The sequence below is a fragment of the Mya arenaria genome, chromosome 6 (assembly GCF_026914265.1).
Source record: "Mya arenaria isolate MELC-2E11 chromosome 6, ASM2691426v1".
NCBI lineage: Eukaryota > Metazoa > Mollusca > Bivalvia > Myida > Myidae > Mya > Mya arenaria.
In genome coordinates this window covers 70031475-70046230 of record NC_069127.1, presented here as the reverse complement: position 1 = coordinate 70046230, position 14756 = coordinate 70031475, and the positions used below count along the sequence as shown (strand labels likewise).

The 14756-nt window shown below is 38.8% G+C and overlaps 1 protein-coding gene across 4 annotated transcripts in view; it reads left to right on the top strand.

Annotated features, from left to right (window-relative positions):
* Positions 1–9035: 9035 nt before the first annotated feature.
* LOC128238356 (tyrosine-protein phosphatase 10D-like) overlaps positions 9036–14756 on the top strand; it is a 76645-nt gene continuing 70924 nt past the window's right edge. For 2 of the 4 annotated variants that reach the window (XM_052954203.1, XM_052954200.1), the window contains exon 1: positions 9040–9438. In XM_052954203.1, coding sequence (XP_052810163.1) covers positions 9430–9438 — 9 coding nt within the window. In that variant the 5' untranslated portion in view covers positions 9040–9429. Of the gene's footprint in view, positions 9439–14756 lie in introns of all 4 variants that reach the window. The other 2 variants (XM_052954202.1, XM_052954201.1) reach the window with 2 other exon arrangements.

Sequence of the window (14756 nt, the reverse complement as noted above, 5' to 3'; positions counted from 1 at the left end):
GAAACACATGTCGCATGTACCTCAAAGAGTATTGAACATACACTCTATAAAACTATACATACAGTTGAACCCCGTGTGCTCGAACTCGCTTGCCTCGAATTCCTCGTTGGCTCGAACTGGATGTAATTTAAAAGGTCTGATTTCTATATACTGAAGGTAAGCATTCCCGCTTGGCTCGTATTTCCAGAGGCTGGAGGTATTTTCGCCGGACCCTGGTTGTTCGACGCAACGGGGTTCGACTGTCTAGTAATGTTTGACAGCATGGGTATTTTTGTTTTAATTTGGAGTAGCATGTACACTTAACATAATTGCACCTTCACCCATGAAACCGTACAGGAATGTTGGGTCAGTTTCATAAAGGAAATGCTCATCACACGACATTGAATCATTCGTGTGTCCTGGAGGCATTCACCACTTTGATAGCTACAGTCGCTCGAGAAAACGATGCGGATTGGCAATTCGTGTATGAGCAGTTCAAAATTTAACACGAGTCTTTTTTATCTTACGCACGGGTTGTTTTGTAAGGTTTCATTTAAAATAGTTATTCAGGCGCGTGTTTTTTTTAAATAACGAAATGTTATGGGTGTGCTTCGTGATACTGTAACGGACTGCACAAATTGCTATGTGAACCTGTTGGGGTTCGAACCCACGACCTCTCGCTCTACAGGCGGACTCTACCGCGTCGCTATAGAAGCTAGCCCTATAGCGAGACGGTATAAGTGCCGCTATATATTTATCGAATATCCGGCTACATTGAACTAAAAGTTCTTCCTTCTATCGATATTTTTAAAAGCTCGAGACAACAATACAGGCCCGATATTGATGCAACTTTGTCCAAAGTTTGTTTTAATAAAATCTGATACGAATCAAAAATGAAAATAATTTGGCCTATTATTGATAAAACTTGGTCAGAATGTTATGCACCAGCCAATTGTAACCACACACACCCTCCCATGTCCGGGGATAGCCGGGGAAATGGGCTGTGTTTTTCATGTTTCGTGTTTTTGTCTTGTTTATTAATCTTCCCAAAGTTTGCTTTCTGGTGAATGTCATTTTTATTTGGACGAGGAAGAACCATACTGTTATTGCCCTCTTTATCGGCCAAGTGCATATTTGTGCCTACCTGCCCTGATCGTTATCTTTCTTCACCCTCGTAATCTATCAAATTTGACAATGACAAGAGGAATTTAATGATAACCAGTGTTCACTGTACCAGTTATATAACTTGTAAATCTTTTTAAAGATCTTTAACAAACATATCTCATAGGCATAAGCGTCAATAAAAATATGTTTTGCTTAACAATTGCAAAATTTAGCTAGTTTCGTGTCACGTATGTATGATAGATTTCTAAATACGAATGAACAGCAATAACTACCAGGGGCGGATCCAGGAGTTGACTTAAGTGGAGGCGGAATTTTGGGGCCCAACCTTTCGAGGAACTCCCCAAAATAACTTTTTGTCATTTTTAGTCCGAAATGGTCGATTTATAGTGTATTTTATTATTGTTTTGTCTCCGATATGGGCATGAAAGATAAATTAGAAGATATTACACTAATTATGTTAAGAAAGAACATTTTAACTTTTTCACATGTTAGAAACTGGCTTAAAACATAAAATGGTGCGGTTTCTGGGTGTGAATGGTGTGATGGCTTGATGTGAATGGTGCGGGTGATAAATGTGGATAGTGCGGTTGATGGATGAAAATTATGCGGTTGATGGATTTGAATAATACGGTTGACGAATGTGAATGGTGCGGTTGATCAATGTGAATCGTACGGTTGGTGGATGTGAATAGTGCGGTTGCTAAATGTGAATAGTGCGGTTGATGGATGTGAATGGTGCGGTTGATGGATGTGAATGGTACGGTTGATGAATGTGAATGGTGCGGTTGATGAGTGTAAATAGTGCGGTTGCTGGATGTGAATGGTGCGGTTGATGAGTGTAAATAGTGCGGTTGCTGGATGTGAATGGTGCGGTTGATGGTGCGGTTGATGGATGTAAATGGTACTGTTAATGGATGTGAATGGTGCGGTTGACGGATGTGAATGGTGCGGTTGATGGATGTGATTGTTGCGGTAGATGGATGTGAATGGTACGGTTGATCGATATAAATGGTACGGTTGATCGATGTGAACAATTCGGTTGGTGGATGTTGATGGTGCGGTTGATGGATGTAAATGGTACGGTTAATCGATGTGAATGATGCGGTTGAAAGATGTGAATAATTCGGTTAATGGATGTTGATGGTGCGGTTGATGAACGTGAATGGTACGGTTAATCGATGTGAATGGTGCTGTTGATAGATGTGAATAGTGCGGTAGATGTATGTGAATGGTGCGGTTGATCGATTTTAATGATGCTGTTGATGGATTTGAATAGTGCGGTTGATGGATGTGAATGGCGCGGTTGATGGATGTGAATGGTGCGGTTGATGGATGCGAATGGTGCGGTTGCTGGATGTGAATGGCGCGGTTGATATGGATGTTAAGGTGCGGTTGATGGATGTGAATGGTGTGGTTAATATGGATGTTTATTGTGCGGTTGATGGATGCGGATGGTTTGGTTGATCGATGTGAATGGTGCGGTTGATGGATGTTAATGGTGCGGTTGGTGGATGTGAATGGTACGGTAAATCGATTTGAATGGTGCGGTTGATAGATGTGAATGGCGCGGTTGCTGGATGTGAAAAATGCGGTTGACGGATGTAAATGGCGCGGTTGCTGGATGTGAAAAATGCGGTTGACGGATGTAAATGGCGCGGTTGCTGGATATAAATAGTGAGGCTTCTAGACTTGAAGGGTACGGTTGATGGATGTGAATGATGAGGGTGCTTGATGTGAATGGCGCGGTTTCTGCATGTAAATAGTGCGGTTTCTGGATGTAAATAGTGCGGTTGCTAGACGTGAATGATGCGGCTGCTAGACGTGAATGGCGAGCTTGCTGGATGTAAATAGTGCGGTTGTGAGACGTGAATGGTGCGGTTGATGGATGTAAATACAGCGGTTGCTAAACGTGAATGGTGCGGCTGATGAATGTGAATGGTGCGGTTGATGGAGGTACATGGAACGGTCGATGGATGTAAATGGTGCGGGTTGATATGGATGTGAGGGGTGCAGTTGATGGATGTTAATGGTTCGGTTGTTGGATGTGACGGGTGAGGTTGATGAATGTAAGTGGTGCGGTTGATTGATGTGGGGGTGCGGTTGATGGATGTAAATGGTGCGGTTGATGGATGTAAATGGTGCGGTTGATATGGATGTGAGGGGTGAGGTTGATGGACGTGAATTGAATCATATCGCAGGTATTAAAAAACATGTTACTCAAGAAATATGTACACAAGGCAGTGGCAGGGCGTGCATGTGTTTCTTGAAATATGAACCATCATGACTTTATGTCTTGTAAAATGAAATTGGTGACACATCAAATTTTAAAGCAAGATTTATAATATTATGTTCTTATCAGAATAGGACTTTGATAGCTATATCTTTAATACGATAACTGATTAATTTCCTTACAAGGGTGTCTTTCCTAAAATTAGATTACTTGTAACGAGAAAGGCTACTAAATTTCAAACAAAATTTAATTTACTTCAAATATAAAAACAAAAAATAATCCTAACGTCACCAATAACTTCCTGACATGTGTTTTTTTTCTGTTTATTAATGAGAAATTTATTAAAGAGAAACAGAAAAAAACATGTATTTTTTCATATGGAAATTATAGTGTATTATTTTATTTTATTTCCAGCCTTTAAAGCTGCACTTTCACATATATACCGTTTATACAACTTTTTTTTGGTCTTGGAAAGAGAAAATCTTTGCGCTAATATCTGCAAACCAATGATAAAAGATTGCTGACAAAAGATCAGATCGCAGATTTTCAAATTTCCGTTCGAAAATTAATGTTTTATGGCTTAAACCGTTACTAACGGTTTTAGAAAAAATGCATAAAGCATCAATTTTTTAACTGAAATATAAAAATATGTGATCAATTTTTGTCAGCAGTCTTATAAAACTGGTTTGCATGCATTTTCGCAAAGAATGGCTCGTTCCAAGACAAAAAAATAAAAGAAATTGTTAATACGTTCAATCTGTGAGAGTGCAGTTTTAAATCTTTTTAACTAAATGAAATCCCCATTAAGGTTAATTTATTTCCGTTTACACATATTTTTCTGTTTATTTGATAAACTATCAGGACATAAATACAATGATTTATGCTGAGATATATGTTTGCTTAAAAGCTCAAATCTTCCTCAATTCCACCCAAGAGACTCAATTGATTGGACAATTATAACAAACGATTATTTGTTTAAAATGTAAAATATTACACCTGAAATGCAAGCTTTCTTTTTTTCAAACTACTTACTATAGTGCCTTAGTTTTGTGATATCATATTCAGAACATTTCAGCAATGTTTCTGTTTTGAGGAAAATATTAAAACTTTTGTAAATAAGACCCCTAAAAACGAAGTTGCCCACAATAATAAATCCTATACACTCGTTTTCTGCGTGCCATAATCTAGAATGAAACTGATAAAATACTTTAAAAACAATATAAATGACTGTGATATGAGATAATTATGATGTATGAAACATTCGATCAGATCCAAAAGGCATTTCATTCCTGTAACAAATTACTAAAGAACGTTTTAAAGTACATTTCAGGTAAAATCAAGTACTACACCAGAACTATCATGTAAGTGTCACGATCTACGACAAAGTCACACATAGCTTGTATATTTGATATGCGTAGCGGCCAAGCCTGAGATGCTTTAACAAGTTCGTATAAAAATCATACATCTTATAGAATGAAATTGGCTACGCCCCTCAATCTTTTTGTTTCTATAGGGACATTGAATTTTTTACATGTTTTTATTTGCAAAAAAATCCACAATTATATGATATTGGTCAGTGTAAAATTAACTAATCGAATACTGGTTGACAATTGCCATATGTATAGTACATGTATTACATTAGGAATAATGTTTGTATCAGTGCAAGATCGTGATATATTTTACCGAAATATCACAAAAAGCTATATTTTGCGAGTGGCCTAGCCACGAGTGAAATATTTACGTTTGTGTTCACAGTATTTAGTGTTCATTTCGGAAATATTGTCGTTGAAATTATGTGACTGTGTCCAAGCGCTGTGCGCACTGACGTTTGATTGTGATCGAGAGCGGGCTAACATTTCAAAACAGTGAAAAATATCAAATGTTATTTTACTATTTGAAAGATCGAAATATTATTTTTATTTCACTAATAAATCCCTATAAATCATTGGAAAGCATATTATAATTAAAAGGAGTTTCTCTAGTGCAAAAGTGGGTGAGAAGGACCTAAACACACAAACATCGTCAAAAAGTAAAAAACACACACTTATTTTAGGCTCACTACTGTATTTAGAAATTTTCATACACGCGGAGTGTTATCGAATACTTTATCAGATTCTTACATACGAACAAAATACAAGAGTATCGAGATTATACAAGTGCCCAAATGTTGACACTATCCGTTCAACAGTGACTTTTGCTGCGTGGGCCAGCGTAGATAAGATCTAAAGGCCAGTATTTCCTTTTTTTAACAAGGAAGTGAATTTCAGTCGCTAAATCAATACTTTTCTTATTTGAACAGATATAAAAAAATCCACAAGAAAATATTGATTGCATATTTAAGTCATACTGTCCGAAAGACTTCTCCGTTAGCAAATCAACAGAAGTTCAAAACATCTCGAATATTGTGTGTGTGTGTGTGTGTGTGTGTAAAATTTGCTCCATTGATTTCTACACACAGAGAACATTATTTCAAAAGATGTTTGTATCTCATAACTATAAAAATGAAAGGTATAACTATAAGGGTTCTCCATTCTTTTGGTATTATCCGTATAAGGTTACAGTCACCTAATTCCCCCCACGGGAAGACCCACTTGTGTACTAAACATTAAACAACGTTAGAAAAAATAGTTGAACGTGACTCTAATGAACACAAAGTATTTACACAGTCCGGCGTAGGAGCACGAACAAAATGCGGTGTGAATGAAAACAAAAAGAATGTCCAGCGTGTTCAGAATTTCTTATTGAAGCACAAACCATTCAGCCCTCAATCCTACACATATGGGAAGAAGTCCTTGGTTTGAGATGGTATGACCTTGCTTTAATACACTGCCATGTACCATAGAAAGAAAAAAAAACATAGCACGTGTAATGCACCAGTCAATTGTAACCACGCCCCCCCCCCACCCCGGGTCCGGGGAATAGCGGGGTCTTTGACTTTCGGTCCAGCCAAGACCGGGCAAAATCCCCGCCCTGCAGATACGAACTGCTGGTAAAACCCCGCCAAATGTCCCCGCACCCCAGGGACCCTAGATAAGGCCCATTCCCCGCTATATTTGGCGCGAAGACAAAACCACCGCATCCATCCGGCCTTGCGGGGCCATCTGGAAGGTAAAAGCACGGCACATTTCCCCGGCTATCCCCGGACTTTGAAGGGCGTGGTTACAATTGACTGGTGCATAACGCTAAATAGTCACTTCCGAATATGTGATTTACTCTCAGACGTTTAAACCTAAATAAAGCGAACTGCGAGCACTTTAAACACATGAAACTCGTATGTATGGTTTGTCGCAAAATTCAACTTTATCAACTTTCAACATCACAATTGTAACTTTATTCTTATTTAGGAAATGCACATCATGAAATCTTACCTGAACTATTCACCCCAATATGTGTCTAACATTATGCCCATCAGGGGCGGGTCCAGGAATTGACATAAAAATTGGCGTAACGTACGGGCGCAACCCTTTGACATACTACCCTCCCTCTCAACGGATTTTTCTATGGTTTAAACTGTTGGCAAGGAGGTGTTGAGGGTAATCACCCACGAATTGGTTAACAATTCACCCAGAAATGGTAATTTTAACCTTACTTTATTACTTTTTTTCTCCGATATTGACATGAAAGGTAAACTTGAACGAATTTAGGGGGGGGGGGGGCGCGCCGGGGGCGCCCCCTCCTAATCCGCTACTTACAAACGGTTTGAAGTCTGGGTCTGGATCGGGATTCTTAGAGCATCTTAAGAAAACATTTTCAACACAAAATTTGACGCAGAGATTGTGTATCGGATAAGTGACAGTAGGCGGACTTTTAAACATCCGCGAAAGGCGAAATTCTTAAGTACTTAATGAATGTCTTCCTGCAGTTTTTTTTCTTAAAATGAAGGTTGTATTCTAAGAACGATTTAAGAAATACATCTTAAAGTTATGACATTAATTATAAAGTTTGGCCCACAGGCCTATGACTTATAAAATATTTCTTGAGATTACAAAATATCTTTTCATTTCAATCGAGTTAAGTTTGTCGGTTTTGAGTACTGATTTTGAGCTCAGACATGAGAGTGTTCGTTAACACATTGACCATGGCAACGAACATTCTCAAGTCTGAGTTCAGACTCTCAAATCTTGTTTTCTGCAAAACTGTAATTTCATTGTCACTTTCCCTCTAGTTAAGTATTCAGGGACTTTTTTTAAGCGTATTTTATTACTGTTTTCACTCCCATATTGAAATAAAAAGAAAACTTGGGTCCCTGGGGTGCGAGGGCATTTGGCGGGGATTTTACCATCTGTTCGTCCCCGCAGGGCGGGGATTTTAGTCGGGGTTGGCTTGACCGAAAGTCAAAGTCCCCGCTATTCCCCCGGACCTGCGGGGGCCGTGGTTACAATTGACTGGTCCATAAGATGACTAAGAACTCAACCTTATTGGCTAATACATTGTCGACACAAAATCTGACGCAGGGAGTGTGTATCGGATGATTGACAGTAGGCGGACCTTTAAACACGCGCGAACGTTGAAATTCTAAATTTTAAAGTCTACTACTTAATGGTTGCAATCTGCAATCTCATTGGCTGAACATGTAGGTTGTATTCTGAAAGTTCTGTTCTTGTCAAGTATACGCCATGGCTTGCAGTTGATAGCTTGATACATGCATACAGTATACGTGTATACATTTACGAAATCAAACTTACATCAGGAAGTGAAAAACTCAATGCCGTTATCAACAAATCGAAACCCTGTTAGTTGACACATGTATAGATCTATTGAAATGCCTGTGGCTCTTCAAGATAACATTGTAGGGAACACTTTTCAAATCTTATCTTCTTTTAAACTAAAAAACGGGGTTTAAAATCAAGGCAAAGGGAAGCATAAATAAGCAAAATTAAATAGCTATCCTTTCAAAAGTTTCCCATGATTCTACTAGCATTATCCACCAGTCAATTTTAACCAGGGGCCCCAGGTCCGGGGGTTTACCGGGGATAGCCGGGGAAATGGGCCGTGTTTTTACCTTTCCGGTGGCCCCGCAGTGCCAGGTGAATGCGCTGGTTTTGTCTTCGCACTAAATATAGCGGGGAATGAGCCATACCTAGGGTCCCTGTGGGGTGCGGGGGGCATTTTGCGGAGATTTTACTTCAAGTTCGTCACCGCAGGGCAGGGAGTTAACCTGGGCTTGGCTGGACAGGAAGTCAAAGTCCCCGCTATTCCCCGGACCTGGGGGGGGGGGGCGTTGTTACAATTGACTTGTACACTAGTGGTAGTAGAGTTGGCAGCAACATCAGCACCAGCAGTAAGGAACGGCAGCAATTCTATGAAATTGTTTATTATTATTAGTAGTAGACGTAGTAGCAGCAGCAGTAGCGGTAGCGATATGTGGTAGATGATTTAAACATTTAAAGTTACTATAAAGGAAGATAGCGCTGTAAATTATGTTTTCAGTTTAATTCTGCTATATGTCAACATGTCAACCACGAACTTCCTGCTTTGCGTGGTCTATATGGTGAGGTTTGTTTCTTAATTGGGCTGCAGTCAAGCCTTCAATGTTGGCCCTTTGAGGAGCACCGGAAATCTAAATTCTGCCAGGCACTTTGTTCGAAGGCGCTGCACTCGGTATTAAGTGCCTTGTGTAAGAGTTCAATTTCAACAGGGAAATTGTTTGCCAAAAAATAAGCAATTTGAGATGAAAAAGTAAATGATTGTTTTAGCTTCCTCGTTATTATTATAATTCTATCGTCACTTTCAAGTTGTGTAAGTTTATTGGTTTGGATGTATAAAATGATCTTCCGCCTTGCGAATGTCGTTGAAGTTTGATACGCATTGTCATCTACTAACACTGGAGTGTTTATCATATCAGTTGAAACAGTTTGAATCGCCGTTATCAGTAATATTGTGTTCATATGAATCAAAATAGTGAAAAACATGTTATGTAGTGTGGGCATTTAACAAATTTATAGACAATTGTTTCACAAGTTAGTAAAGCGAAGTAAAATAGAAAGGATTTTCTCATGTTTGAAATGAAAGGAACGTGTAATTATTTATATAACTGAAGCTCTGCCTGTTGAAATAATCTCTCGTCAGGGATTATCTTACCAAATTCAGCCAAGATGAACTTCGTAAGTATACTTAAATTGTTATTTGAATATTCAATAGGCTGAATTTCAGCATTTGTTAAAAACAAATACGTGCATGTGTTTGGTTAATAGAAAATAGTATAAATTGTCATTTACACGAACTTCAAAATCGTCGTCATGCAATCTCATGAAGGCCAAGAAGGCTAAGCTGTTGTGAGAACAAATGTTTTAGTGTTGACGTGGTACTTCCGTTATTATTATTTTTTTTTTATAAAATATCTTCACAGAGTTTAAAAATATTGAATCAGATTAATAGATCGACAATTTCAAAGCTGATCATGAAAAGATTTAGATTTTAGCAACTCTTTGAACATAAATTATTGTGTTTTTTATAAATGTTATGGTATAAGTCTCGGTATTAAAAACGAGAACGCTTCTTTTCTAACTCCTACCATCATCATCATCATCATCATCATCATCATCATCATCATCATCATCATCATCATCATCATCATCATCATCACCACCACCACCACCACCACCACCACCATCATCATCATCATCATCATCATCATCATCATCATCATCACCACCACCACCACCACCACCACCACCACCATCATCATCACCACCACCACCACCACCACCACCACCACCATCATCATCATCATCATCATCATCACACCACTACAACCAGTCACCACCACCACCACTACCACCATCATCATCATCATCATCATCATCATCATCATCATCATCATCATCATCATCATCATCATAATGATCATCATTATCATCATCATCATCATCATCACCACCATCATCATCACCACCAACACCACATCATCATCATGTACATACATATTAACAAACCTGGTTGTATTTATTAATATGGAACAGCTGTAAATAACTCAAAATGAACCTGAAGAAACAGAAAAAAAATCTGTAAATATATGTGTAGGGGGATGCCCAATACCGATATTATTGAAAGCCGGGCCCAAATTTCTCGAAACTTTTTAAGGTAAACAAGTTTAAGTAGCTCATTTTAAAGCCAAAATACTTACTTAAATTTTATTTTGATAAATGTTGCCCTAATTATTGTTATTATCATAAAGATAATTCCTATTTAAAGTTTAAACAACCTTTAAGAATTAAATATAACAGAGATTTAAGAAAAACAAATATGTGAGCTTAGCTTAATCCTGTTTTAAGAGACTTAATTTCTTTCGAGAAATTGGGGAAGGGCGTGGACAAGTCCCACCTAATTATTGACAGAAATAGGTGAATATTGCGTAAGGAAAAACATGTTTAAAACATGATATTATATTTTCAATATATATGGGACTATTAGTTTATGACATATTGATTGTTGAAAAGGGTAATTAAAAGACTGAATAAAGACTGTAAAGGTAAAAATATAGGATGATAGCCTTTTCTGCTACAGAGGCTGTTTTGTTCATAAGCGCAAATTGACTAGTAAGAACCAATGCACTCAGTACACTCTCCATAAGAGCACTTAACATAAGCAAGTATACAGTGTAAACTTTATTTGGTAGTTCAATCAGTAGTAAACTAATGTACCAGTCAATTGTTACCACGCCCCCCCCCCAGGATACGGGAATTAGCGGGGACTTTGATTTTCGGTCCAGCCAGGCCCAGATAAAATTCCCATGGCGGGGACGAACTGCTGGTAAAATCCCCGCCAAATGCCCCCGCACCCATGGGACCTTAGGTAAGGCCCATCCCCCGCTCTTTTTGGAGCGGAGACAAAACTACCGCATTTACCCGGCAATCCGGGGATACATGGAAGGTAAAACACGACCAATTTCCTCGGCTATCCCCGGTATACCCCGGACCTGGGGACGTGGTTACAACTGACTGGTGCATAATGGTTATGAAATATTCGGGGTAAATATTTCATTATCACCGAGACCAATCGTTACGAGGAGAAGTGGTGGAGGTAACGTTGGTTGGTGGTGGGATAACGCTGGTTTGTGCTGGTAAACACGACCGGAGGTAAGAAATTCCATTTAAGTATTCGAGAAATTGAAATGTTCTTACAAACACAGGTTCATAATGACCTCCTGTTAGTATTGTTGCCATGTATGTATTTGGTTCCCTCTCCAATGCGCCGTTTCCCCAATCATTCGGGCAAATGAAACTAGTTTGTATGGAAAGTATGATCCGCGAGCTTTAAAGGTAAAAAACACATCGAAAAACCCGACCATAGAATGACAAGACAGCTTCGGTTCGTACAAAAATCTCATATAAGTCGCGTATTTTGATACTGTTTGGTATATTAAACGTGTAAATTTGTCACTGAAGGTGATTTTTCATAACTAAATATTGTAACGTTCTATGGTGTAGTGGTCCCGTCAGGTTTTGCTGGGTAACGCTTGTTGCACGGTGGTTTTCTGCATTTTTAGCATTTCTCCGACATCTATCGTTCACTTAGACACTAAATCTGAGCATTATTGGTGTATTTTAATTAGGGCAGCCATGATCCAGAATGATTTTAGTGATATTAAGTCAAACATAAGATTTTATACAGTTTACCTGGTTTATCTGAATTTTTGAGTATCACAATAATTTTTCATACTCGTCTTATGTTATTTTAATGGCATTCTTTATTTTATACCCGTCAATAAATAATATATATGTATTACAAACGGGGCATAAAACACCAATTCGGAAGTGACTTCTCAGTGTTACATTTAATTCTCGTTTTTAACCACACTCAATGCAACCCACATAACCCAACACTACTGTATCCCACATAACCCAACACTACTGTAACCCACATAACCCAACACTACTGTAACCCACATAACCCAACACTACTGTATCACACATAACCCAACACTACTGTAACCCACATAACCCAACACTACTGTAACCCACATAACCAAACACTACTGTATCCTACATAACCCAACACTTCTGTATCCCACATAACCCAACACTTCTGTAACCCACATAACCCAACACTTCTGTAACCCACATAACCCAATACTTCTGTAACCCACATAACCCAACACTTCTGTAACCCACATAACCCAACACTACTGTATCCCACATAACCCAACACTACTGTAACCCACATAACCCAACACTTCTGTAACCCACATAACCCAACACTTCTGTATCCCACATAACCCAACACTACTGTTACCCACATAACCCAATACTTCTGTAACCCACATAACCCAACACTTCTGTATCCCACATAACCCAACACTTCTGTATCCCACAAAACCCAACACTTCTGTAACACACATAACCCAACACTTCTGTTACCCACATAACCCAACACTTCTGTTACCCACATAACCCAACACTTCTGTATCCCACATAACCCAACACTTCTGTAACCCACATAACCCAACACTTCTGTTACCCACATAACCCAACACTTCTGTATCCCACAAAACCCAACACTTCTGTATCCCACATAACCAAACACTTCTGTAACCCACATAACCCAACACTTCTGTAACCCATATAACCCAACACTTCTGTATCACACATGACCCAACACTTCTGTTACCCACATAACCCAACACTTCTGTTACCCACATAACCCAACACTTCTGTTACCCACATAACCCAACACTTCTGTATCCCACATGACCCAACACTTCTGTAACACACATAACCCAACACTTCTGTTACCCACATAACCCAACACTTCTGTAACACACATAACCCAACACTTCTGTAACACACATAACCCAACACTTCTGTATCCCACATAACCCAACACTTCTGTAACACACATAACCCAACACTTCTGTATCCCACAAAACCCAACACTTCTGTAACACACATAACCCAACACTTTTGTATCCCACATAACCCAACACTTCTGCAACCCACATAACCCAACACTTCTGTAACCCACATAACCCAACACTTCTGCAACCCACAGAACCCAACACTTCTGTAACACACATAACCCAACACTTCTGTATCCCACATAACCCAACACTACTGTAACCCACATAACCCAACACTTCTGTAACCCACATAACCCAACACTTCTGCAACCCACATAACCCAACACTTCTGTAACCCACATAACCCAACACTTCTGCAACCCACATAACCCAACACTTCTGTAACCCACATAACCCAACACTACTGTATCACACATAACCCAAAACTTCTGTAACCCACATAACCCAACACTTCTGTAACCCACATAACCCAACACTTCTGTAACCCACATAACCCAACACTTCTGTAACCCACAGAACCCAACACTTCTGTAACCCACATAACCCAACACTTCTGCAACCCACCTAACCCAACACTTCTGTATCCCACAAAACCCAACACTTCTGCAACCCACATAACCCAACACTTCTGTAACCCACAAAACCCAACACTTCTGCAACCCACATAACCCAACACTTCTGTATCCCACAAAACCCAACACTTCTGTAACACACACAACCCAACACTTCTGTAACCCACATAACCCAACACTTCTGTTACCCACATAACCCAACACTTCTGTAACCCACATAACCCAACACTTCTGTAACCCATATAACCCAACACTTCTGTATCCCACAAAACCCAACACTTCTGTAACACACATAACCCAACACTTCTGTATCCCACATAACCCAACACTCATTGTACCCACATTACCGAACAATTTTGTAACCCACATCAAGACGACATTTCTATAACCCACCCAATCATTTCCTTGGTAAAATTTAACAGAAATATGACAAAACCATCCACATTTAGAGATAACAAAAGTTTGCTATACATATAAAATATTATATTAGTACATGTAGGCAATAAATAATGCAATTACTGTATGATCAGGAAGTTTTAGATGATTTCTCGGTGTCCTTAAAAAATCCGTCTTCCGATTTACGACAATTGTAAAATACATCGTTGTTTGATTATACAGGACCTTTTTTGTCCATTTTGAATTAGAGGCTTCGTTTCTGAATTGTTTTTAACGCCAATGACTAATACCGAAGTAAAAATAAGTGAAGATTTTATAAAACACTTAATTTGAAGATGGCATCCGGTGACAATACATAACACAGATTAATAGCTTAAGAATTATTTATACTTTTAAATATATAATATAGTACTTATATTGAAATACTAAATTTAGTAAACAGAAACTTCACGTCCACGAAATTACATTCGGACTTTATACTCCATGCATTGTTTTTTTTGTAATTGTTTTAATACATGTACATACTTCCAAGCATGTTGTCCGGTCAAACTTTTTCCACGAAAGTACACAATTATAAAACAAACATGTATTTGTTTACATACTGATTATTGTCAGACATGGCTTCTGTATGTACATACGGGGTGGTTTTTGCGTT